The 24,800-nt window shown below is 43.1% G+C and overlaps 1 protein-coding gene across 3 annotated transcripts in view; it reads right to left on the reverse strand.

Moving 5' to 3' along the window:
* Nucleotides 1–9,442, reverse strand: part of LOC106588414 (sodium/potassium-transporting ATPase subunit alpha-3) — a 34,297-nt gene extending 24,855 nt beyond the window's left edge. The window contains exons 1-2 of one of the 3 annotated variants that reach the window (XM_014177362.3): nt 9,301–9,442; nt 8,924–9,006 (exon numbers count right to left, since the gene is read on the reverse strand). In XM_014177362.3, coding sequence (XP_014032837.1) covers nt 8,924–8,929 — 6 coding nt within the window. In that variant the 5' untranslated portion in view covers nt 8,930–9,006; nt 9,301–9,442. Of the gene's footprint in view, nt 1–8,923 lie in introns of all 3 variants that reach the window. The other 2 variants (XM_014177361.3, XM_082970011.1) reach the window with 2 other exon arrangements.
* Between the last annotated feature and the right edge of the window lie 15,358 nt (nt 9,443–24,800).

Below are 24,800 nucleotides of genomic sequence, written 5' to 3' on the forward strand. Positions count from 1 at the left end.
AGAAAGTGTTACTTTGATGTCTATAAAACGTAAATGTTGTACTCTAGTATAGGCTAACGTTTAACCAACATAGACTGATGCATAATGGTTGTACACCCATTGTACAACTGAAACTGATTTATTGGATTGACAATTGGGGCAAGGGTGTTGCTCAACCAATCACAATAGAGGAGGGGCGGGGAGGAGAATGCAAATGAGAGCTATATCATGGACATACTAAGACACTTGCTGTGTTCATCAAAGTGGAGACCATGTGGCTTATTGGCTGTCCTCAGGTTATTCAGATTCCAGACTAGTTCAATAAATCAGACATTGATTGAGAGGAGACAAACCAATACAGGTCCTATAACTTAGCGGATGCTGTCAAGAAACGTTACACATTACATACAGCGCATTCGGAAAGTATTCAGACCTCTTGACTTTTTCACATTTTGTTACGTTACAGCCTTATTCTAAAAATTGATTAAATAAATAAACATTCTCATCAATCTACACACAATACCTCATTATAACATTTGCAAATGTAGCAACAAAAAAAAACTGAAATACCTTATTTACATAACTATTCAAACCCTTTGACATGAGACTCGAACTTGAGCTCAGGAGCATCCTGTTTCCATTGATCATTGGAGTCCACCTGTGGTAAATACAATTTATTGGACATGATTTGGAAAGACACACACCTGTCTATATAAGGTCCCACAGTTGACAGTCCATGTCAGAGTAAAAGCCAAGCCATGAGGTGGAAGGAATTGTCCATAGAGCTCCGAGACAGGATTATGTGGATGCACAGATCTGGGAAAGGGTACAAAAACATTTCTGCAGTATTGAAGGTCCCCAAGAACACAGTGGCCTCCATCATTCTTAAATGGAAGAAGTTTAGAACCACCAAGACTCTTCCTAAAGCTGGCCGCCCGGCCAAACTGAGAAATCGGGGGAGAAAGGCCTTGGTCAGGGAGGTGACCAAGAACCAGATGGTCACTCTGAAAGCGCTCCAGAGTTCCTCTGTGGAGATGGGAGAACCTTCCAGAAGGACAACCATCTCTGCAGCACTCCACCAATCAGGCCTTTATGGTAGAGTGGCCAGATGGAAGCCACTCCTCAGTAAAAGGCACATGACAGCCCGCTTGGAGTTTGCCAAAAGGCACCTAAAGGACTCTCAGACCAGGAGAGCCAAGATTCTCTGGTGTGATGAAACCAAGATTGAACTTATTGGCCTAAATGCCAAGCGTTATATCTGGAGGAAACCTGGCACCATCCCTATGGTGAAGCAAGGTGGTGGCAGCATCATGCTGTGGGGATGTTTTCAGTGGCAGGGATTGTAAGACCAGTCAGGATCGAGGGAAAGATGAATGGAGCAAAGTACAGAGAGATCCTTGATGAAAACCTGTTCCAGAGCACGCAGGACCTCAGACTGGGGCGGAGGTTCACCTTCCATCAGGACAACGACCCTAAGCACACAGCCAAGACAACGCAGGAGTGGCTTCGGGCCTAGTCTCTGAATTTCCTTGAGTGGCCCAGCCAGAGCCCGGACTTGAATCCTATCGAACATCTCTGGAGAGTCCTGAAAATGGCCGTGCAGAGACGCTCCCCATCCAACCTGACAGAGCTTGAGAGGATCTGCAGAGAATAATGGGAGAAACTCCCCAAATACAGGTGTGCCAAGCTTGTAGCGTCATACCCAAGAAGACCCGAGGCTGTAATCGCTGCCAAAGGTGCTTCAACAAAGTACTGAATAAAGAGTCTGAATACTTATGTACATGTGATATTTGAGTTTTTAAAAAATTATCAATTTGAAAATCAAATCTTAAAACCTGTTTTTTCTTTGTCATTATGGGGTAATGTATGTAGATTGATGAGGGGAAAAAATTATTTATTCCATTTTAGAATAAGGCTGTAACATAAGAAAATTTGGAAAAGTCAAGGGGTCTGAATACTTTCTGAATGCACTGTATAGGGCAGGCTATATGCAGTAGTCACTGCAGATTACTGTATACATATAGCAGAACTGCCCCCCTGTTCTGTCTCACACATACATGCAGTACATACATACATACATGCAGTACATACATACATACATACATACATACATACATACATACATACATACATACATACATACATACATACATACATACATACATACATACACACACACACACAAACACATTCCATCATCCACAGCAGCCTCCCAAAGAAGCCCTGGGATTGGTTATTCATCCACAGCCAACACCAAGGACATTAATGGCAGCCATGGAGGAAAGAAAACAGAAGACATAATCTAGCCATCACTCTTCTTCTCAGCCATCAATCATAACAATGGCTGACCAAGACCCTTCTACATTACAGCCTAATTCTGAAATGGATTCAATTGTTTTTTCCCTCATCAATCTTTTTTATTATTATAAAAAAATGTTTTACACCTTTTTCACCCGTTTCATGGTATCCAATTGGTAGTTACAGTCTTGTCTCATCACTGCAACTCCCGTACGGACTCGGGGTAGGCGAACGTTGAGAGCCGTGCGTCACCCGAAACACAACCCAACCAAGCCGCACTGCTTCCTGACACAATGCACACTTAACCCTGAAGCCAGCTGCACCAATGTGTCGGAGGAAACACCGTACACCTGGCGACCGTGTCAGCGTGCACTGCGCCCGGCCCGCCTCAGGAGTCGCTAGTGCGCGATGGGACAATGACATCCCTGCCGGCCAAACCCTCCCCTAACCCAATTGTGCGCCGCCCCATGGGTCTCCTGGTCACGGCCAGCTGCAACAGAGCCTGGACTCGAACCCAGAATCTCTAGTGGCACAGCTAGCACTGCAATATTCCATACATTTTCCATGACACCCAAAAGTACTCGTTACATTTTGAATGCTTAGCAGGACACGAAAATGGTCCAATTTCATACAGCTATCAAAAGAACATCCCTGGTCATTCTGGCGGACTCACTAAACACACGTTTCATTTGTAAATGATGTCTGAGGGTTGGAGTGTGCCCCTGGCTATACATACATTTAAAAAATGGAACTGTCTGGTTTGCTTAATATAAGGAATTTTAAATGCTTGTCACACCTGATCGGTTTCACCTGTCTTCGTGCTTGTCTCCACCCCCCTCCAGGTGTTGCCCATTTTCCCCATTATCCCCTATGTATTTATACCTGTGTTCTCTGTTTGTCTGTTGCCAGTTCGTTTTGTTTCGTCAAGCCTAACAACGTTCTTCCCTCTGTTCCTGTCTCTTGATTGTTCCTGTTTTTCCCGGTTTTACCTTTTCTGTCCGCCCTGACCCTGAGCCTGCCTGCCGTCCTGTACTTTTGCCCCACTACTCTGGATTATCGACCCCTGCCTGCCTTGACCTGTCGTTTGCCTGCCCCTGTTGTTGTAATAAACATTGTTACTTCGACACAGTCTGCATTCGGGTCTTACCTGAAACGTAATAATGCTTTATACTTTTACTTTTGATACTTAAGTATATTTTAGCATTTACATTTACTTTTGATACTTAAATATATTTAAAACCAAATACTTTTAGATTTTTACTCAGGTAGTATTTTCCTGGGTGACTTTTACTCAAGTCATTTTCTTTTAAGGTAAATTTACTTTTACACAAGTATGACAATTGGATACTTTTCCCACCACTGCTCACCACAGAGACTTCCCTGCTATCTTTCCTCCCTCCCACATTCTTCATCTCCGTCAGGACCCTCCCTCATTCTATGGGGTATCATCTCAAATCTGTGTCTCTGGCAAGAACCACTCCACCACAAGGCCTAATACAATGGCTGACCTTCTCCCATATTTTGTCCCTGGGCCAGCCTCTATTGATTGATTGATTTGGATGGCCTTGGTGTCTTGTCAAGTACAACCATTTATAAACCTGACCACCCCGTTTTTATCCCCCCATGGCGGTATGTCAACGAATCCTAGCCCTAGTATGGGAGTTTCCTCTCGCTCTGGCCAGACTCCCTCTTTGAAGTGTGAAAATGATTGAGTTGTACACGGTCCCCCTCTCCGGCTATCCGACGGGCATTACGACCATGACAGCGTGACACCATTTCAAGTAGACTGATGATAGCCTTAATACTCATCCCGTGAGATCAACTGTCGCCCCAAATTAGGTCCAACTAAAGGAATAAGGGCCAGTGTATTTCATTGGCCAGTGCTATTCAGTATCCTTTGGAATTGCCTAGCATAAACCCTAACCCTAACTTTAACCCTTACCCTAACCATAATCTTAACCCTAACCTTAACCATTTTAAATTTCAATGGGGTAGGGACGTCCAAAGGATCCTGGATAGCACGGAACATATTTCATCACAAACCATGAATCATGACATCATCGGTTTAAGGCAGGCTATACAATGATGGATTGGAACATTTTGTATTTTTTGCCATGGCTAATCAATAGGACTTTGGCAGTCTGTGTCAGATAGAAATGAAATGAGCAGTGGCGACCCGTCATTTGGGGCAGGTGGGGCAGGGAATTTTTGGGGGCTTGCCTGTATTGCATGTTATTTTGGCATTAATACATATCACATATCAGTTTGCAAATAATGTAAAAAAAAAATATATATATATCATTGAGTTAATAAAGCCGCATACAAACATGGTCTCTTTTATGTTTTCTTGAGTAAGGCAGCTCCAAAATGCAGGTGTTTCAGCCTAGCTCAGTGCTTTCTGTGGTGGTGGGGCAAGGCAGCAGAAAATACGGAGCGTGGCGCCGTGATTGGCTCAGTGTTCTGTCACTCATGGGGACACTACGTCACCACCAAATCTCAGGGTAGAGCTCGAAAATTCAAGCCCCTTGGGTGCTGCCATAGAGTTACATTAGAAATGCCCATCCAAGAAGGCTCAATTTCATTGGCCACATATGCAATTACATCAAATCACGTTATATCTACAGAAGCTTTGACTGGCATCATAATTTCAAAATCTTAGCTAGCAGTCATCATCATGAATCAAGTCGACAATCTACTGGCAAATCCTTTTTAATCCTTGTCATATGAAGAGAAATAATGAAGATAAATTACAGATAAAATGTATCTGTGCTCATCGGCCATTGGACATAAACATTACACAACAAGCTGGAAATTGCAAATTCAACAATGAGTGGTTTGGAAGGAATCAGTGGCTAACTGCAAGCATTGCAAAGCAATCATTAGCCTGCTATTCGGTGGAGTGAATGTGTGGTCCCAAGTCTAAGATTAAGGGTCTCTTTTCCTAGTTAAAAATTATAAACATCAACATACCGTAAATGAAGCATGATTTGTGCCTCGCTCAAAACCACTGTAACTTGGAACTGCAAAATATGACTTTAGTGAGTTCAAAACAACTGGGAACTCAGGAAAAACAAGCTACGACTGGGAAAATACGTTTTGAACTTTCATCCAACTCAGAATTTGAAATTGGAAACTCGGGCCTCTTTCTAGAGCTATTACCTGAAGATCACTGATGTCATCATGATTTAACTTTTTTTTCCTTCGAGTTCCCAGTTGTCTTGAAAGCACCATAAATCCAGAGAATGCCAGACTTTGATGACAAAGTTTGATGACAAAATTTGCCCACGAAGGACCACGTGGTGAGGACCACTCATCACAAGGTGAGTCCAAAAATATATTGTATGCTGCTGCATAAATTATGTAACATGCCAGGGAGATACAGGTGAAGTCTGAAGTTTACATACACCTTAGCCAAATACATTTAAAATCAGTTTTTCATAATTCCTGACATTTAATCCGAGTAAAAATTCCCTGTTTTAGGTCAGTTAGGATCACCACGTTATTTTAAGAATGTGAAATGTCAGAATAATAGTAGAGAGAATTATTTATTTCAGCTTTTATTTCTTTCATCACATTCCCAGTGGGTCAGAAGTTTACATACACTCAGTTAGTATTTGGTAGCATTGCTTTTAACTTGTTTAACTTGGGTCAAACGTTTCGAGTAGTCTTCCACAAGCTTCCCACAATAAGTTGGGTGCATTTTGGCCCATTCCTCCTGACAGAGCTGGTGTAACTGAGTCAGGTTTGTAGGCCTCCTTGCTCGCACATGCTTTTTCACTTCTATGGGATTGAGGTCAGGGCTTTGTGATGGCCACTCCAATACCTTGACTTTGTTGTCCTTTAGCCATTTTGCCACAACTTTGGAAGTGTGCTTGGGGTAATTGTGATTTGGAAGACCCATTTGTGACCAAGCTTTAACTTCCTGACTGATGTCTTGAGATGTTGCATCAATATATCCACGTAATTTTCCTTCCTCATGAAGCCATCTATTTTGTGAAGTGCACCAGTCCCTCCTGCAGCAAAGCACCCCCACAACATGATGCTGCCACCCCTGTGCTTCACGGTTGCAAACCGTAGTCTGTTTTTTTATGGTGGTTTTGGTGCAGTGGCTAATTCCTTGCTGAGCGGCCTTTCAGGTTATGTCGATACAGGACTCGTTTTACTGTGGATATAGATACTTTTGTACCTGTTTCCTCCAGCATCTTCAGGTCTTTTGCTGTTGTTCTGGGATCGCACCAAAGTACGTTCATCTCTAGGAGACAGAACGCGTCTCCTTCCTGAGCGGTATGACGGCTGCGTGGTCCCATGGTGTTTATACTTGCGTACTATTGTTTCTACAGATGAACGTGGTACCTTCAGGCGTTTGAGAATTGCTCCCAAGGATGAACCAGACTTGTGGAGGTCTACAATTTTTTTTCTTAGGTCTTGGCTGATTTCTTTTGATTTTCCCATGATGTCAAGCAAAGAGGCACTGACTTTGAAGGTAGGCCTTGAAATACATCCACAGGTACAACTCCAATTGACTCAAATGATGTCAATTAGCCTATCAGAAGCTTCTGAAGCCATGACATCATTTTCTGGAATTTTCCAAGCTGTTTAAAGGCACAGTCAACTTAGTATATGTAAACTTCTGACCCACTGGAATTGTGATACAGTGAATTATAAGTGAAATAATCTGTCTGTAAACAATTGTTGGAAAAATTACTTGTGTCAATGACAAAGTAGATGTCCTAACCGACTTGCCAAAACTATAGTTTGTTAACAAGAAATTTGTGGAGTGGTTAAAAAACGAGTTTTAATGACTCCAACCTAAGGTGTATGCAAACTTCCAACTTCAACTGTATGTATACTGTAGCTAAGAAAGTAATACTAAGTGTATGTTGTGTAAGTTGTTAGTAGCCTCACCCTAATAATTTGGTCTATTTTCACCTTTTAATTTCGCCTGCTGTTCTAACTTGGTGGTGCACATGTAGCCTATAACCTGTTTTTGAGAAATGTAATCATTGAATATTATAAGAGCTTTCATTGTCTGCTTATATGCCCCCTTTATTTATCCTATGGTTCTGACTTGGTGTACAGGGAGAACACTGTAAGAATGCCCATGTTCTGAATTCTGTAACTGCACATTTCAAAATGAATGTCTTAATCAAAATTACAGATTGCCTCTTATCTGCTTGTCGTCCCCTTATGCCATAGCGTGTACATCTCAATTGTCAGTAGAAACCACATTTGTTAAAGCAAGTCAGCCATATCAGTTATGGATTTTTAAAAGGCAGTAAATGAGGCTGAATGAAGTGTTTAGTTGCCAGACAAGGCTCCGCTGATAGCCAAGTGTAGCAGTGGTATAGTGCAATTAATGTATTGTTTAGTGTTGTGTTGTGTAGTGTAGTGGCTTTGCTGGAATGCATCCCACATATCTTTTTTTGCCCCACCAAAATGTACGTGCCAAAATCGCCACTGGAAATGAGCAAGGTTTTCTGTTACACTGGCATGCTTGATTATTAGGCTATGACAACTTCCCTAACCTACATCGAAATGGGGAATTGGGCATCCATTTTGACGCATCTGTCTGCTTCCGATTGGTACGCCAACCGAACCTCTCCACTAATTCCCTTTCGGTATATCCATAAGCAACGACTTATACAGCTTCCGTGACTTAAAATATTACTCTGTAGGATGGGTATAAAACAAGTGGTCGACAATTCAAATATTATCTATCGGCATTTAGTATCCCACACCCACCCTCTGAATGTGTCCGTGTCGCCTCCCCATCAATTCCAAATTACAATCACGGAGGCCATCAGTGTGCAATAAAAGCAAGGGGTCAAAACGTGAAACAAAATTATTACAACCAGACTCATAATGTAATGGAATTAGACCTATTTAGATTTAATGAGATGTCGAGCATTGATAAGGTTGTCCGCCATCCTTACTGCATCACCATTGCCTTTCTTCGGTAGCCTAACCTATTGTAATTCTTCTTGGCAATATCTATATGTGCCATTCAAATTCAATGAAATATAGTTTCCAAATAGTGAATGGCCCAAAAAAAACATCCGGCTAATTTGGGATTTGGGTTTAGAGAACAGCTTATTTTCAATTTGGCACGAGGTCCATCCATCTAGGTCCATCCATCGATAGCCTACAGATGTTTAGCGTTATTAATGTCCATTTTGGAGCGGGAATGAAACAACAGATTCCCCTCTCCTGGTAACTCCATTATGACGCACCGACTGGCGTCTGGAGAGGAGAAGATTGGAAGTGTGTCGCGGATCGGTTCGGGTGCAATTCGGAAAACAGGGCAGATAACAGATTATAACAATGTCAGTAATGTTGCTATTTAACACAGACATGGCAAGAAAATATAAGGTAATGAAAGAATAGACAGTAATTAAAGGTGTTGCACTGTAATTCGTGCGATTGCATTGAATCAACATAGCTACACTGCACACGTTTAACAGTCATGCAAGTAAAGTCGCACCAATTTGCCATAGTTTCACAAGCAATCGAAATACTATGGTGGACTATGCCATTCTAATATGATATTTATTCTCTTTCAGGTGCGTTACACATGCCTCATAGGTTACAGCTATCCATTCATGGACTCATTGTTACGCACACCAATTAGAATGGAAATAGCCCTTACCCCCATCTCCGCTCAGTCAGTCGGGTATCCTCAGCAGATGAAACTGTTTTAGGCTGGATTCAAGCAGAATAGCTGATAGTAGGCTATAGTATAAAAACAGAAGAGGAAACTGTAACTCGACCAATTTGAGGAACAAACGCTCTTCTTCCTGACACAATTGGCTTTTGCTCTAATAATAAATGATCAGATCTCATTTAAAAGAGGAACAGCATAGGAATACGTGAGAAGGCAAGGTTTCATTGAATACCTATGCAAAGTTGCATTCGCCCCCCCCCCACAAAAAAACAAAAGCGAATTAAAGGGCCCGTTTTAGGTGTAATATACAATTACAGGCATCCTAGCAATAAGCGTTGCTTAGTATCACGTGAAAATGATACCAGGTCAAATTGAAGAGCCGAGCGTCTTGGTTAGCGATATTCGGATTCTGTCTCCCTCCGCTGCTATGCACAGCTGCCGTCCCTCTCCCTTTCCACTCTCCACACCACTCCGCGTGTGAAAGAAATGCCAGTGGGTGTGTGAGATGCACAGGCACTCCCATAGACACGCAAAGCAGGACAGACCTATTGCAAGTGCGCTATGTAATCAGTCGCACTCGCAACTATAATCCAACCACAGACCATTCTGAGCCACAATAGGTCGCATTACAAAAAGACAACTGACAGATCACCAGTCCAATTTAGCTTCAGGATGGTCAAACATTTGCCAATAACTGAAGTGAGAGAAGGCTTGACAGATCAACTGTCTAACAACTATGAAAACTTTTATACTTTCATACTTAGTAGTTTGCTTGACAGTTAGCCTACCTCACACATGAAATTCCTACCTCTTGAGAGATGAAGGTCTTCACAACACATCAACACATCTTATCTCTCCACACCAAAGTCAGCTGTGGTCTCCATGCGTCTCTTATCTCTCCACACCAAAGTTAGCTGTGGTCTCCATGCGTCACTTATCTCTCCACACCAAAGTTAGCTGTGGTCTCCATGCATCTCTTGTCTCTCCACACCAAAGTTAGCTGTGGTCTCCATGCGTCTCTTATCTCTCCACACCAAAGTTAGTTGTGGTCTCCATGCGTCTCTTATCTCTCCACACCAAAGTCAGCTGCGGTCTCCATGCGTCTCTTATCTCTCCACACCAAAGTTAGCTGTGTTCTCCATGCGTCTCTTATCTCTCCACACCAAAGTTAGCTGTGGTCTCCATGCGTCTTATCTCTCCACACCAAAGTCAGCTGTGGTCTCCATGCATCTCTTATCTCTCCACACCAAAGTTAGCTGTGGTCTCCATGCGTCTCTTATCTCTCCACACCAAAGTCAGCTGTGGTCTCCATGCATTTCTTATCTCTCCACACCAAAGTTAGCTGTGGTCTCCATGCGTCTTATCTCTCCCCACCAAAGTTAGCTGTGGTCTCCATGCGTCTCTTATCTCTCCACACCAAAGTTAGCTGTGGTCTCCATGCGTCTTATCTCTCCCCACCAAAGTTAGCTGTGGTCTCCATGCGTCTCTTATCTCTCCACACCAAAGTTAGCTGTGGTCTCCATGCGTCTTATCTCTCCACACCAAAGTCAGCTGTGGTCTCCATGCATCTCTTATCTCTCCACACCAAAGTTAGCTGTGGTCTCCATGCATCTCTTATCTCTCCACATGGCGATAGCTAGTCTTACTGGGGTCTGACACATAATGAAAGATACATTACAGACAAAAGACTACAATTTACATGCATTTATAAACATTAACATGAAGTGTGTGTGTGTGAGTGTGTGTGTGTGTGTGTGTGAGTGTGTGTGTGTGTGTGTGTGTGTGTGTGTGTGTGTGTGTGTGTGTGTGTGTGTGTGTGTGTGTGTGTGTGTGTGTGTGTGTGTGTGTGTGTGCATCTATCAGTTACGCATACATGTCGGTACTTATACACAACAAGTACATGTAGGTCACATGAGGGAGAGGGTTTGTGCCGTGAGGTATTGCTTTATTTGTTTTTTTAAACCAGGTTTGCTGTTCACTTGCGTTATATGAGATGGAAGGGCGTTCCATGCACTCATGGCTCTGTATAATACTGTACTTTACTTGAATTTGTTCTGGACCTGGGTACTATGAAAAGACCCCTGGTGGCATGTCTGGTGGGGTAAGTGTGTGTGTCAGTGCTGTGTGTATGATGACTATGCAAACAACTTGGAATTTCCAACACATTAATGTTTCTTATTGTTGGGTTCTGAGAATATGAAATATACTTATTCATGTCACTGAGGGAGAGAGGGTAATGTATAACGTTTACATTATATCAGGTATCCTATTGAAATATTGAGTGTAGGGAAGCGATCACGTGGCAGGCATTGATAAGGGGAGAGAGCCATGGATTAGTGACGAAGGGGGGTCGAGATCAGGTCAGGTCACGTTAAGGGAGAAATAATAGTTTATGGACCGTATCACTTAGTGTCCTGCCTAGCAGTAAAGAACAATGTTTATACAGATGTGTAGGAGGAGACTCAGCCTAGGAGGAAGGGTTAAATATCAGTGCTTGTGTGAAAATGTATTTGTCACATACAATTTTTTCAACAACAGCTTATGGTCAATAATATCAAAGACTACCCTGAAATCTAACAATACAGCTCACACAATCTTCTTATTATCAATTTCTTTCAACCAATCATCAGTCATCTGTGTCAGTGCAGTACATGTTGAGTGCCAGGAGGTTCGATAACAATACACTAACGTTACAGAATTCTAACTTACAATGCTTTTCTTTCATTATTCGTTTTTTTATGTGTGAATACGATGGCTCACTGTTCGTCGTTGGAATTTCCTGACAAAGTTTGCCCACTTTGCCAATGAAGTAATTGTCACGAGATGGATTGGTAGATAAGCGGATAAGTGGGTGGCGGGGCTGGTGTGATCAGATGCACCTGCAGCGAGTTAGCTAATCAGACAGGTAGCTGGAGATTGGCTGTCATTTCCTTTAAAAACCCAGTGTTTTGTCTTCTTTGGGGCTGGAAGTTGAGTGGAGAATGTCTCTCTGTGGGGATCGGTCCCTTATCCAAGTTTCCATGTCTTGGACATTTGCTGTGATCGCACTGGACCAGTGTCTGTGGGACGAGACGTCTTACCACAATTCAAGTGAGGATTTGGGCGGCTGCGCTGAAAATGAACTAGGCTCTGGAGCTGAGTGGTGATCTGAGAGCAGAGGACCGAGATAGGATTTGGTACAATGCACATCTAGGAGCTTTAGCTCTGCCAAATAAGGGACGTCATTCTTCCTGGGTTCCCCTAACACTACTCTTTCTCTCTCTGGGCCATTTTGACACACCACTGAAAGTGGAGGCAGGGCCAGAGATGACTTCGCCAAGCAAATTCTCAGACCGGGTGCATTCCAGGACAGGCAGCTGTGTGGATCTGGATATCGCCATACAGAGATGTTAATTTTTTTGTATGTTGTCTTGTGTGTCTTTCCCCCTCCCTATTTTGTCCTATAGCAGGAGAGTCCTTTAGAGGGGTTGGCATAGTAGCGCAGGGCCAAGGGAGGGCCACATATTCTGTTCAGCACCAGGGTTAGATTGTAGTGCCTTTCACCATATTGTTTGCAGTGCCTTCCATTATCAGAATAATGTGATGTGTCACTTCCGCATGCCCGATACTTACCTGAGGTAGTAAGGCGGAGGGTAACCTACCTGAGGGGAGGCTCTACTGTGTTGACACAGTCTGCTGTGGGGAAACGGGGCCTGATCCATGTTAACCCATGAATTTCAAATAAAATGTACCTTGAGCATACTTACCTGTCCTGGTCTTCTGTGCTGGGGTTGTGTGCTGAAGAACACTGAATCCTGTGTTGGGTGGAGTTAAAGGGGTTCACACTAAACTGACAATCATTAAAATAATTGGCAACATCAAATGGTTTTGTGATAGATACGCTATCTGATTCAATGAAAAATGGAGTTGAATATGTGTTTCTGCCCATAATTTTAGTTTAGTCACATCATTTTTACATTTGCAGTAAATCAGATGTACAGCCAGACTTACTAGCCACTCCTCTTGCCCCATCTCTTTCAACCATACAGTTTTTCAATTCCTCATCAATCCATGGAGCCTTAACAGTTCCAACAGTCAGTTTCTTAACAGGTGCATGTTTATCAATTGGAAGAAGCAATTTCATAAATTCCTCAAGTGCCGTGTCTAGATGCTCCTTATTAATCACATCAGACCAACAAATGGTTTTATCATCCACATAAGAGCCACAGCAAAAAATGTTTTTGTATGATCTCTTATACACTATTTTAAGCCTAGCTTTTGGAACCTTGGCTTTCCTGGATATAGCCACTATATTGTGATCACGACATCTAATGAGTATGGATACCGCTTTAGAATAAAGTTATACAGTATTAGTAAAAATGTATTAGTAAAAAAGAGATCACATTTTCACCCATCAGACTATTCTCAATTTAATCTTGTCTTTACTAATATGTAAAATTTGTTTACATTTAGAATGGCCCATTATCACATGGACAGGGGGGAAAATGCATGTCATCTATATGCACTGAAATAGAGATGGAGTCCGTGCGCTTTCCCGCCGGTCCGCTAGGCTACTTCAGGTTTATAGCAGAGCATGTGCTCAGAAATAAATATAGTAACACTTATTTCACTGCATGCATCAACCACTGTTTGAGGACCATGCTCTTGCTGCCCGACAGGTGATATTCCACCTGAACTCTGTATGCCATGGACTCTCAAACCTTGTTGCTTCAGGTGAAATCTGTTTGTGGTAACATGTTTTCGCAACAAAACATATTTCACTAAACTGCACGCTCAAGAAAAGCATAAAGGAGAGAGGAGATGGAAACGCACGGTGGTGAGATATTCTGTATAGCTGAAGGTAATGTCACTCAATTAATTATGAAGATATAAACAATTCCCTATTACTAGGCTATTCGACATCAAATACAAATTCACTAATTGTGGGCTAAATGTAAGCTGCCCTGCACAAACAGTGAACCATCAGCATAGCCTAAGGCTATAGCCTAAGGCCATTATTCAAATTTGTTTAATTTCGGAGTATAGGCTGGACCAATAATGTACCAAAGACATCTTAAATCAGTTTTGTTTTATGTTTTGCTTCCATGCATAATATGCGGTAGGCTATGTATTGCATAAGGGCACAATGATAAGCTCTCTAATATACACGAGTGAATGAATCATCACCATAGAAAGGCTGTCTATTTCGTTGTGTTAGTCTTCTAAACAACGTCCAGCACTGTTTAAACCTGCTGTTGAATTTCTTTCTTCAAATGAATAGTATAATTGGCCTACTGTTTTGATAAGTGTTTGATGTGATTTTTGATTAATTTGCATTGATGTCAGAGTGGTTGGAGGGACAATAGAGCCCAGAGTACCAGGCCATTAGGACATGATGGTTACTCTGGGTGGGTACTACCCAACATGTCCAGAGTGCAGAAAAGGAGATGACTATGACTCAACAGTCATGTGGGATTTTACTGCGGTCAAAGACTCATGATTGGGGGTGTGGTGGTAATAAGGTCACAGTAATGGGGAATATTTAAGATGAATAGAGATCATATTCAGTTAAGTGTAATTAACACACTGCTTAGCATTTGTATTTGTTTCCCGTTTACGTAATACACATGATTTAAAGTGTTCTATTTGTGACACACATTTGTGTCAGGTGTTGAAGGTCACTAGACTTGTTTCTGAATGTTATGGATTGTTCTCATATCGTTTGATAATGATTGACGTCAGAGGTACAAAGACTGAGGACACAATGACATATGAACTCTGTGATTCTGTAGCAGCTGGCAAGGTCACTCTCTTTTGTTGAGTTCATAGAGAATTGCTGTCTGATTAATATATTGAACAAAAATATAAATGCAACATGCAACAATTTCAGACTTTAGAGTTACAGTTCATATAAGGATATCAGTCAATTGAAATAAATGCATTAGGCCCTAATCTATGGATTTCACATGACTGGGAATACAGATATGCATCTGTTGGACGTAAATACCTTTTTTTTTAAGTAGGGGCGTGGATCAGGAAACCAGTCAGTATCTGGTGTGACCATGATTTGCCTCATACAGAGCGACACATCTCCTTCACATAGAGTTGATCAGGCTGTTGATTGTGGCCTTTGGAATGTTTTCTCACTCCTCTTCAATGGCTGTGCGCAGTTGCTGGATATTGTAGGGAACTGGAACACGCTGTCGTAAACGATGATCCAGAGCATGCCATGTCTGGTGAGTATGCAGGCCATGGAAGAACTGGGACATTTTCAGCTTCCTGGAGTTGTGTACAGATCCTTGCAACATGGGGCTGTGGATTATCATGCTGAAACATGAGGTGATGGTGGCAGATGCCAAGACAATGGACCTCAGGATCTCATCACGGTATTTCTGTGCATTCAAATTGCCATCGATAAAATGCAGTTGTGTTCGTTGTCCGTAGCTTATGAATATCCATACCATAACACCACCGCCACCATGGGGCAATCTGTTTACAACGATGACATCAGCAAACCACTCACCCACACAATGCCATACACGGTGTCTGCCATCTGCCCGGTACAGTAGAAATTGAGATTCATCTGTGAAGTGCACAGTTCTCCAGCGTGCCAGTGGCCATCGAAGGTGAGAAATTGCCCACTGAAGTCGGTTACGACGCTGAACTGCAGTCAAGTGAAGACAACGAGCACGCAGATGAGCTTCCCTGAGACGGTTTCTGACAGTTTGTGCAGAAATTCTATGTTTTGAAACCCACAGTTTCATCAGCTGTCCAGGTGGCTGGTCTCAGACAAGAAGCTGGATGTGGAGGTCCTGGGCTGGCGTGGTTACAAGTGGTCTGCGGTTGTGAGGCCGGTTGGACATACTGCCAAATTCTCTAAAACAATGTTGGAGACAGCTTATGGTAGAAAACTTAAGGTTAAATTCTCTGACAAAAGCTGTGGTGGACCTTCCTGCAGTCAGCATGCCAATTGCACACTCCCTCAACTTAAGACGTGTGCACATTTAGAGTGGCCTTTTATTGTCCTCAGCACAAGGTGCACCTGTGAAATGATTATGCTGTTTAATCAGCTTCTTGATATGCCACACCTGTCAGGTGGTTGGATTATCTTGGCAAAGGAGAAATGCTCACCAAACAGGGATTTAAACAAAAAAAATCCTTTACAGTAAAGAAGTGCGCAAATTGGAGAAAGATAAAGAATTAATGAGATAGTGAGAGAGGTAGAGAGAGTCAAGGACCGGGACATAAGAGAGAGTGAGAGAGGTGGAGAGAGTCCAGGACAGGGACATCAGAGAGAGTGAGAGAGGAAGAGAGAGTCAAGGACTGGGACATCAGAGAGAGTGAGAGAGGTAGAGAGAGTCAAGGACAGGGACATCAGAGAGAGTGAGAGAGGTAGAGAGAGTCAAGGACAGGGACAACAGAGAGAGTGAGAGAGGAAGAGAGAGTCAAGGACTGGGACATCAGAGAGAGTGAGAGAGGTAGAGAGAGTCAAGGACAGGGACATCAGAGAGAGTGAGAGAGGAAGAGAGAGTCAAGGACAGGGACATCAGAGAGAGTGAGAGAGGTAGAGAGAGTCAAGGACAGGGACATCAGAGAGAGTGAGAGAGGAAGAGAGAGTCAAGGACAGGGACATCAGAGAGAGTGAGAGAGGTAGAGAGAGTCAAGGACAGGGACATCAGAGAGAGTGAGAGAGGTAGAGAGAGTCAAGGACAGGGACATCAGAGAGAGAGAGGGTCAGGAAAATGAAGACAGACGGTCTGCACTGGATACAACCTGGGTGAAATCAGATCTATAGGAGATGAGAGGAGGATACACACACACAATACAGTGGCAAGAAAAAGTTACCTGGATTTCTGCATAAATTGGTCATCAGATTTGATCTGATCTTCATCTAAGTCACAACAATAGACAAACATAGTGTGCTTAAACTAATAACACACAAATCACTTGCTATTTTCTAAACATTCACAGTGTGGGTTGGAAAAAGTATGTGAATCCCCTAGGCTAATGACTTCTCCAAAAGCTAATTGGAGTCAGGAGTCAACTAACCTGGAGTCCAATCAATGAGATGAGAATGGAGATGTTGGTTAGAGCTGCCTGCCCTATAAAAAACACACAACATTTGAGTTTGCTATTCACAAGAAGCATTGCCTGATGTGAACCATGCCTCGAACAAAGAGATCTCAGAAGACCTAAGATTAAGAATTGTTGACTTGAATAAAGCTGGAAAGGGTTACAATAGTATCTCTAAAAGCCTTAATGTTCATCAGTCCACGGTAAGACAAACTGTCTATAGACGGAGAAAGTTCAGCACTGTTGCTACTCTCCCTAGGAGTGGCCATCCTGCAAAGATAACTGCAAGAGCACAGAGCAGAATGATCAATGAGGTTAAGAAGAATCCTAGTGTGAGCTAAAGACTTACAGAAATCTCTGGAACATGCTAACATCTCTGTTGACGAGTCTATGATACGAAAAAACTAAACAAGAATGGTGTTCATGGGAGGACACTACGGAAGATGCCACTGCTGTCCAAAAACACCATTGCTGAACGTCTGAAGTTTGCAAAAGTGCACCTGGATGTTCCACAAATACTAGCAAAATATTCTGTGGACAGATGAAACTAAGGTTGAGTTATTTGGAAGGAACACACAACACTACGTGTGGAGAAAAAAAGACACAGCACACCAAAATCAAAACCTCATCCCAACTGTAAAGTATGGTGGAGGGAGCATTGTGGTTTGGGGCTGCTTTGCTGCCTCAGGACCTGGAGAGCTTGCTATCATCAACGGAAAAATGAATTCCCAAGTTTATCAAGACATTTTGCAGGAGAACGTAAGGCCCGCCAATTGAAGCTCAACAGAAGTTGGGTGATGCAACAGGACAACAAAATCAACAACAGAATGGCTTCAACAGAAGAAAAAACGCCTTCTGGAGTGGCCCAGTCAGAGTCCTGACCTCAACCCGATTGAGATGCTGTGCCATGACCTCAAGAGAGCAGTTCACACCAGACATCCCAATAATATTGCTGAACTGAAACAGTTTTGTAAAGAGGAATGATCCAAAATTCCTCCTGACCGTTGTGCAGGTCTGATACGCAACTACAGAAAACGTTTGGTTGAGGTTATTGCTGCCAAAGGAGGGTCAACCAGTTATTAAATCCAAGGGTTCACATACTTTTCCCACCCTGCACTGTGAATGTTTACACAGTGTGTTCAATAAAGACATGAAAACGTGTAATTGTTTGTGTGTTATTAGTTTAAGCAGACTGTGTTTGCCTATTGTTGTGACCTAGATGAAGATCAGATCAAATTTTATAACCAATTTATGCAGAAATCCAGGAATTTCCAAGGGGTTCACATACATTTTCTTGCCAATGTACACAGATTTTCACTGAGCCTCTCTCTATATCTTTTTATATCTCTCTGTCTCTGTCTGTCTCTATCTCTCGCATACTCCCACACGCACAAACACACAAACTTACAGAGAGAGCCGATGGAGAGATAGAGAGGGAGAAGGTTAGCGTGGCAAAAGTCATATTGGATTGTTCCTCGTCATCTCTCTTCGTCTCTTTCTTTGACTTGGCCTATAGCGAAAGTATGAGAGGAGAGAGAGAGAACTTAACTGGGTCGCTATGGCAACGGCTGTCAGGTAACCTCGCCTCCTAATCAGGCTGCTGACTAAATGAAACGTAATGGGGGAAATTAGACAGTGGAAGGAGAGGGATACGGGGAGGTTCGGAAGAGGTGTGGGAGGGAGAGAATTAGACAAACAGAGTGAGTGAGGAAAATTATATATTTTTTTTTAGGTGTGGTCTTTATGGAACAAAGGCAATTAACCCTCCATCCACAAGATGATGTTTTCTAATCAGTCCCCAAAGGAAGACTGGGAGATATTAATAGAACTCATCTGGTGGAAAACATGCTGTAATGGAAATTATATGATTAAAGGTTTGACTAAATGATTTCACCCTGAAAATGTATAACCGAGTGATTATAAGGTTAATGTACTAATGTGTGTGCATGGGACAAGCTGAGACTTTAATATGTAGCAATGGAAGTGAGACGTTCAAGGAGAAGGGGAACTGTTAACAGACAGCAGACAACTTGTGAGCACGGAGGAACTGATAACAGGAAGAAAGGTCTCCCTGTCCCGGGGAGGGGAGAAACATTGAGGCTACAGTAGATTAGGTCGCAGGTGCAAGATATGATAAACAATGTATGTGTTGTCGAAAAGTTTGTAAACTGCATCGTCAGTGTTAGAGAAGAGGAGGGGCATTTGTATGACGAAATGTGTAATATAAAAGGCTGTGTGCATTGTGTGGATTTTAGAGCTCTCGTAAATAAACATTCTGATCATTGTAGGCTGGGTCTCAATTTGTTTCCTTCAACCAGAACCTTACGACTTCTGGTATACAAACTGAGTAGTTAAATTGAAGTTCGGTTTAAGAACATTGATAACTTAATTCCCGTAACACATGCTCAGTCATGATCCCTATCTACTACAGAAAGGTTCATGTCCACATCCTGGTTAAACCCTAATCCTAGTCTCAACCACAAACCTAACCTAACCCCAACCCTAGTGTTACGTACGCCTCTCGGAGGAGGGAACGCAACACCCCACTCCATCTCAACTCCCCGTGGAGGGAAAAAAGTATGTGATTGTTGGTGCGGGGAAGGACGACAGAGGCAGAGAAAAATACCGTTTACAGGGAATTTATTATTCCTAACACACGGTAATGTGGGGAAAAGGGGCTGGACGGAACCAAAGCAAAGAAAGTAAAAGTTAAGGAATCCCCTCTCCTACCTTACCTACCTTCCCACTTCTAACCTAACCTTTAGCACCACCTGGCGCGCTAACCAAAATACAGGGGGTGGTCCGCCCAGGTCTTACCTAGTGTACATAGACAGATTAAATACTACGGGTTATGTATGCCCGCAGGCCTCTTGCCTAAACACTCCCAAGTTGCGTGCGTGCGTGCGTCCGTCCGCCCCCCTCCCCCGGGGAACAAATGAAACACAGAATAATTTACCAATACTTTAAGTATGAAATGTCAATAACCACAAACACTAAGTCCTATTGTCAGACACATACCTCTGAAGGAGCGACTACAAAATAATATCCCAAAAACTTTCACTGACCACCACAACCAACACAGGACATAAAAAGAAGCTCTCCTCTCTGACGAAGGAACACTGGGTTTTATCAAACTGGAGAAAGAGTTGGGAATTGAAGAAATAGCTGTATCCCCTGACGAGCGGGAGGGGTCAGAGCTCCAACCAGCGATGGGGCTGACCAATCAGCTGCTTTAAGAATCCGGGAAGCCATTTCCTGAAATAGACACACATGCAAACCCACAACACAGAAACTGGGGAACGTAACACCTAGTTTCATGTCCACATCCTGGTTCAACCCTAACCCTCAGCCCTAATCCTAGCTTCATGTCCACATCCTGGTTCAACCCTAATCCTAGTCTCAACCACAACCCTAACCTAACCCCAACCCTAGCTTCATGTCCACATCCTGGTTCAACCTTAATCGTAGTCTCAACCACAACCCTAACCATAGCTTCATGGCCACATCCTGTTTCAACCCTAACCCTCAGCCCTAATCCTAGCTTCATGTCCACATCCTGGTTCAACCCTAATCCTAGTCTCAACCACAACCCTAACCTAACCCCAACCTGAGCTTCATGTCCACATCATGGTTCAACCCTAATCCTAGTCTAAACCACAACCCTAACCCTAGCTTGATTTCCACATCCTGGTTCAACCCTAACCCTCAGCCCTAATCCTAGCTTCATATCCACATCCTGGTTCAACCCTAATCCTAATCCTAGTCTCAACCACAACCCTAACCTAAGCCTCGCTTCATGTCCACATCCTGGTTCAACCCTAATCCTAGTCTTAACCACAACCCTAACCCTAGCTTTATGTCCACATCCTGGTTCAACCCTAACCCTCAGCCCTAACCCTAGTTTCATATCCACATCCTGGTTCAACCCTAACCTTAGCCTCAGCCACAACCAGAACCCTAGTTTCCTATCCACATCCTGGTTCAACCCTAACCCTAGCTCCAACCACAACCACAACGCTAGCTTCATGTCCATATCCTAGTTCAACCCTAACCCTCAACAACAACCCTAACCCTGGTTTCCTATCAACATCCTGGTTCAACCCTAATCCTAGCTTCATGTCCACAGCCGGGTTCAATAGTAACCCAAGCCTCAACCACAACCCTAACCCTAGTTTCCTATCAACATCCCAGTTCAACCCTAACCCTCAACCACAACTCTTACCATTCATATACAGGATGGTAGACAACAATACCATGCACTGTATATACCACAAGAATGTACACTGAACAAGAAAACTTAACCTGGTCGCTATGGCACCGACTGTCAGGTAACCTTGCCTCCTAATCAGTGCTGACTAAATGAAACGAAATTGGAAAAATGAGACAGTAGACAAAGAGGGATAAAGGCAGGTTCAGGAAAGGTGTGAGAGGGAGAGAATTAGACAAACAGAGTGAGTGAGCAAAAGAGTGAAAGAGAGATTAATTGCTAGAGTAATTATCTCCTATCCTCCGCTGCACTGTTTTAAAAAGAAAAGTGGAACAAAGGCAATTAACCCTCCATCCACAAGATGATGTTTATAATCAGTCCCCATAGGAAGACTGGGAGATATTAATAGAACTCAAACATGCTCAGTCATGATCCCTATCTTAAAGGATCTACATGAAGCTTCATGTCCACATCCTGGTTCAACCCTAATCCTAGTCTCAACAACAACCACAACCCTAACCTAACTTCATGTCCACATCCTGGTTCAACCCTAATCCTAGTCTCAACAACAACCACAACCCTAACCTAACCTAGCTTCATGTCCACATCCTGGTTCAACCCTAATCCTAGTCTCAACAACAACCACAACCCCCTAACCTAACTTCATGTCCACATCCTGGTTCAACCCTAATCCTAGTCTCAACAACAACCACAACCCTAACCCTAGCTTCATGTCCACATCCTGGTTCAACCCTAATCCTAGTGTCAACAACAACCACAACCCTAACCCTAGCTTACATTTTACATTTTAGTCATTTAGCAGACGCTCTTATCCAGAGCGACTTACAGTAGTGAATGCATACATTTCATTTCATACATATTTTTCGTACTGGCCCCCCATGGGAATCTAACCCACAACCCTGGTGTTGCAAACACCATGCGTTGCAAACACCATGGTCTACCAACTGAGCTACAGGGAAGGCTTCATGTCCACATCCTGGTTTAACCCTAACCCTAACCCTCAGCCCTAACCCTAGCTTTATATCCACATCCTGGTTTAACCGTAACACTAGCCTCAGCCCAACCCTAAACCTCGTTTCATGTCCACATCCTGGTTCAACCATAACCCTAGTCTCAACAACAACCCTAACCCTAGTGTCATGTCCACATCCTGGTTCAACCCTAACCCTAGCTCCAAGCACAACCCTAACCCTAGCTTCATGTCCACATCCTGGTTCAACCCTAACCCTAGTTTCATGTCTACATCCCGGTTCAACCCTAACCGTAGACTCAACCACAACCCTAACCCTAACCCTAGTTTCCTATCAACATCCCGGTTCAACCCTAACCCTATCCTAAACCACAACCCTAACCTAAACCTCGTTTGATATCCACATCCTGGTTCAACCCTAACCCTATCCTAAACCACAACCCTAACCTAAACCTAGCTTCATCTCCACATCCTGGTTCAACCCTAACCCTCAGCCCTAACCCTAGTTTCATATCCACCTCCTGGTTTAACCCTAACCCTAAACCTAGTTTCATGTCCAGATTCTGGTTCAACCCTAATCCTAGTCTCAACCACAACCCTAACCCTAGCTTCATGTTCACATCCTGGTTCAACCCTAACCCTCAGCCCTAACCCTAGTTTCATATCCACATCCTGGTTCAACCCTAACCCTAGCTCCAACCACAACCAGAACCATAACCCTAGCTTCATGTCCACATCCCGATTCAATCCTAACCCGTAGAGTCAACCACAACCACAACGCTAGCTTCATGTCCATATCCTAGTTCAACCCTAACCCTCAACAACAACCCTATCCCTGGTTTCCTATCAACATCCTGGTTCAACCCTAACCCTAGCTTCACGTCCACAGCCGGGTTCAATAGTAACCCAAGCCTCAACCACAACCCTAACCCTAGTTTCCTATCAACATCCCAGTTCAACCCTAACCCTCAACCACAACTCTTACCATTCATATACAGGATGGTAGACAACAATACCATGCACTGTATATACCACAAGAATGTACACTGAACAAGAAAACTTAACCTGGTCGCTATGGCACCGACTGTCAGGTAACCTTGCCTCCTAATCAGTGCTGACTAAATGAAACGAAATTGGAAAAATGAGACAGTAGACAAAGAGGGATAAAGGCAGGTTCAGGAAAGGTGTGAGAGGGAGAGAATTAGACAAACAGAGTGAGTGAGCAAAAGCGTGAAAGAGAGATTAATTGCTAGAGTAATTATCTCCTATCCTCCGCTGCACTGTTTTAAAAAGAAAAGTGGAACAAAGGCAATTAACCCTCCATCCACAAGATGATGTTTATAATCAGTCCCCATAGGAAGACTGGGAGATATTAATAGAACTCAAACATGCTCAGTCATGATCCCTATCTTAAAGGATCTACATGAAGCTTCATGTCCACATCCTGGTTCAACCCTAATCCTAGTCTCAACAACAACCACAACCCTAACCTAACTTCATGTCCACATCCTGGTTCAACCCTAATCCTAGTCTCAACAACAACCACAACCCTAACCTAACCCTAGCTTCATGTCCACATCCTGGTTCAACCCTAATCCTAGTCTCAACAACAACCACAACCCTAACCTAACCCTAGCTTCATGTCCACATCCTGGTTCAACCCTAATCCTGGTCTCAACAACAACCACAACCCTAACCTAACCCTAGCTTCATGTCCACATCCTGGTTCAACCCTAATCCTAGTCTAAACAACAACCACAACCCTAACCCTAGCTTCATGTCCACATCCTGGTTTAACCCTAACCCTCAGCTCTAACCCTAGCTTTATATCCACATCCTGGTTTAACCGTAACACTAGCCTCAGCCCTAACACTAAACCTAGTTTGATGTCCACATCCTGGTTCAACCATAACCCTAGTCTCAACAACAACCCTAACCCTAGTGTTATGTCCACATCCTGGTTCAACCCTAACCCTAGCTCCAAGCACAACCCTAACCCTAGCTTCATGTCCACATCCTGGTTCAACCCTAACCCTAGTTTCATGTCTACATCCCGGTTCAACCCTAACCGTAGACTCAACCACAACCCTAACCCTAACCCTAGTTTCCTATCAACATCCCGGTTCAACCCTAACCCTATCCTAAACCACAACCCTAACCTAAACCTTGTTTGATGTCCACATCCTGGTTCAACCCTAACCCTAGCTTCATGTCCACATCCTGATTCCACCCTAACCCTAGCCCCAATCCTTACCATTCATATACAGGATGGTAGACAACCATACGATGCACTGTATATACCACAATAATGTACACTGAACAACATTTTTAAGGCAACATGGAATAATTTCTAAGGTTTAACTGAGTTACAGTTCATATTAGGAAATCAGTCAATTAAAATAAATATATTAGGCCCTAATATATGGATTTCCCATGACTGGGAATAAAGATATGCATCTCTTGGTCACAGATACCTTTAAAAAATGGTAAAGGCGTGGATCAGAAAACCAGTCAGTATCTGGTGTGACCACCATTTGCCTCATGCAGTGAGACATCTCCTTCACATAGAGTTGATCAGGCTGTTGATTGTGGCCTGTGGAATGTTGTCCCAC

This window comes from Salmo salar, chromosome 27, assembly GCF_965601325.2.
Source record: "Salmo salar chromosome 27, fSalSal1, whole genome shotgun sequence".
NCBI classification, from domain to species: Eukaryota; Metazoa; Chordata; class Actinopteri; order Salmoniformes; family Salmonidae; genus Salmo; species Salmo salar.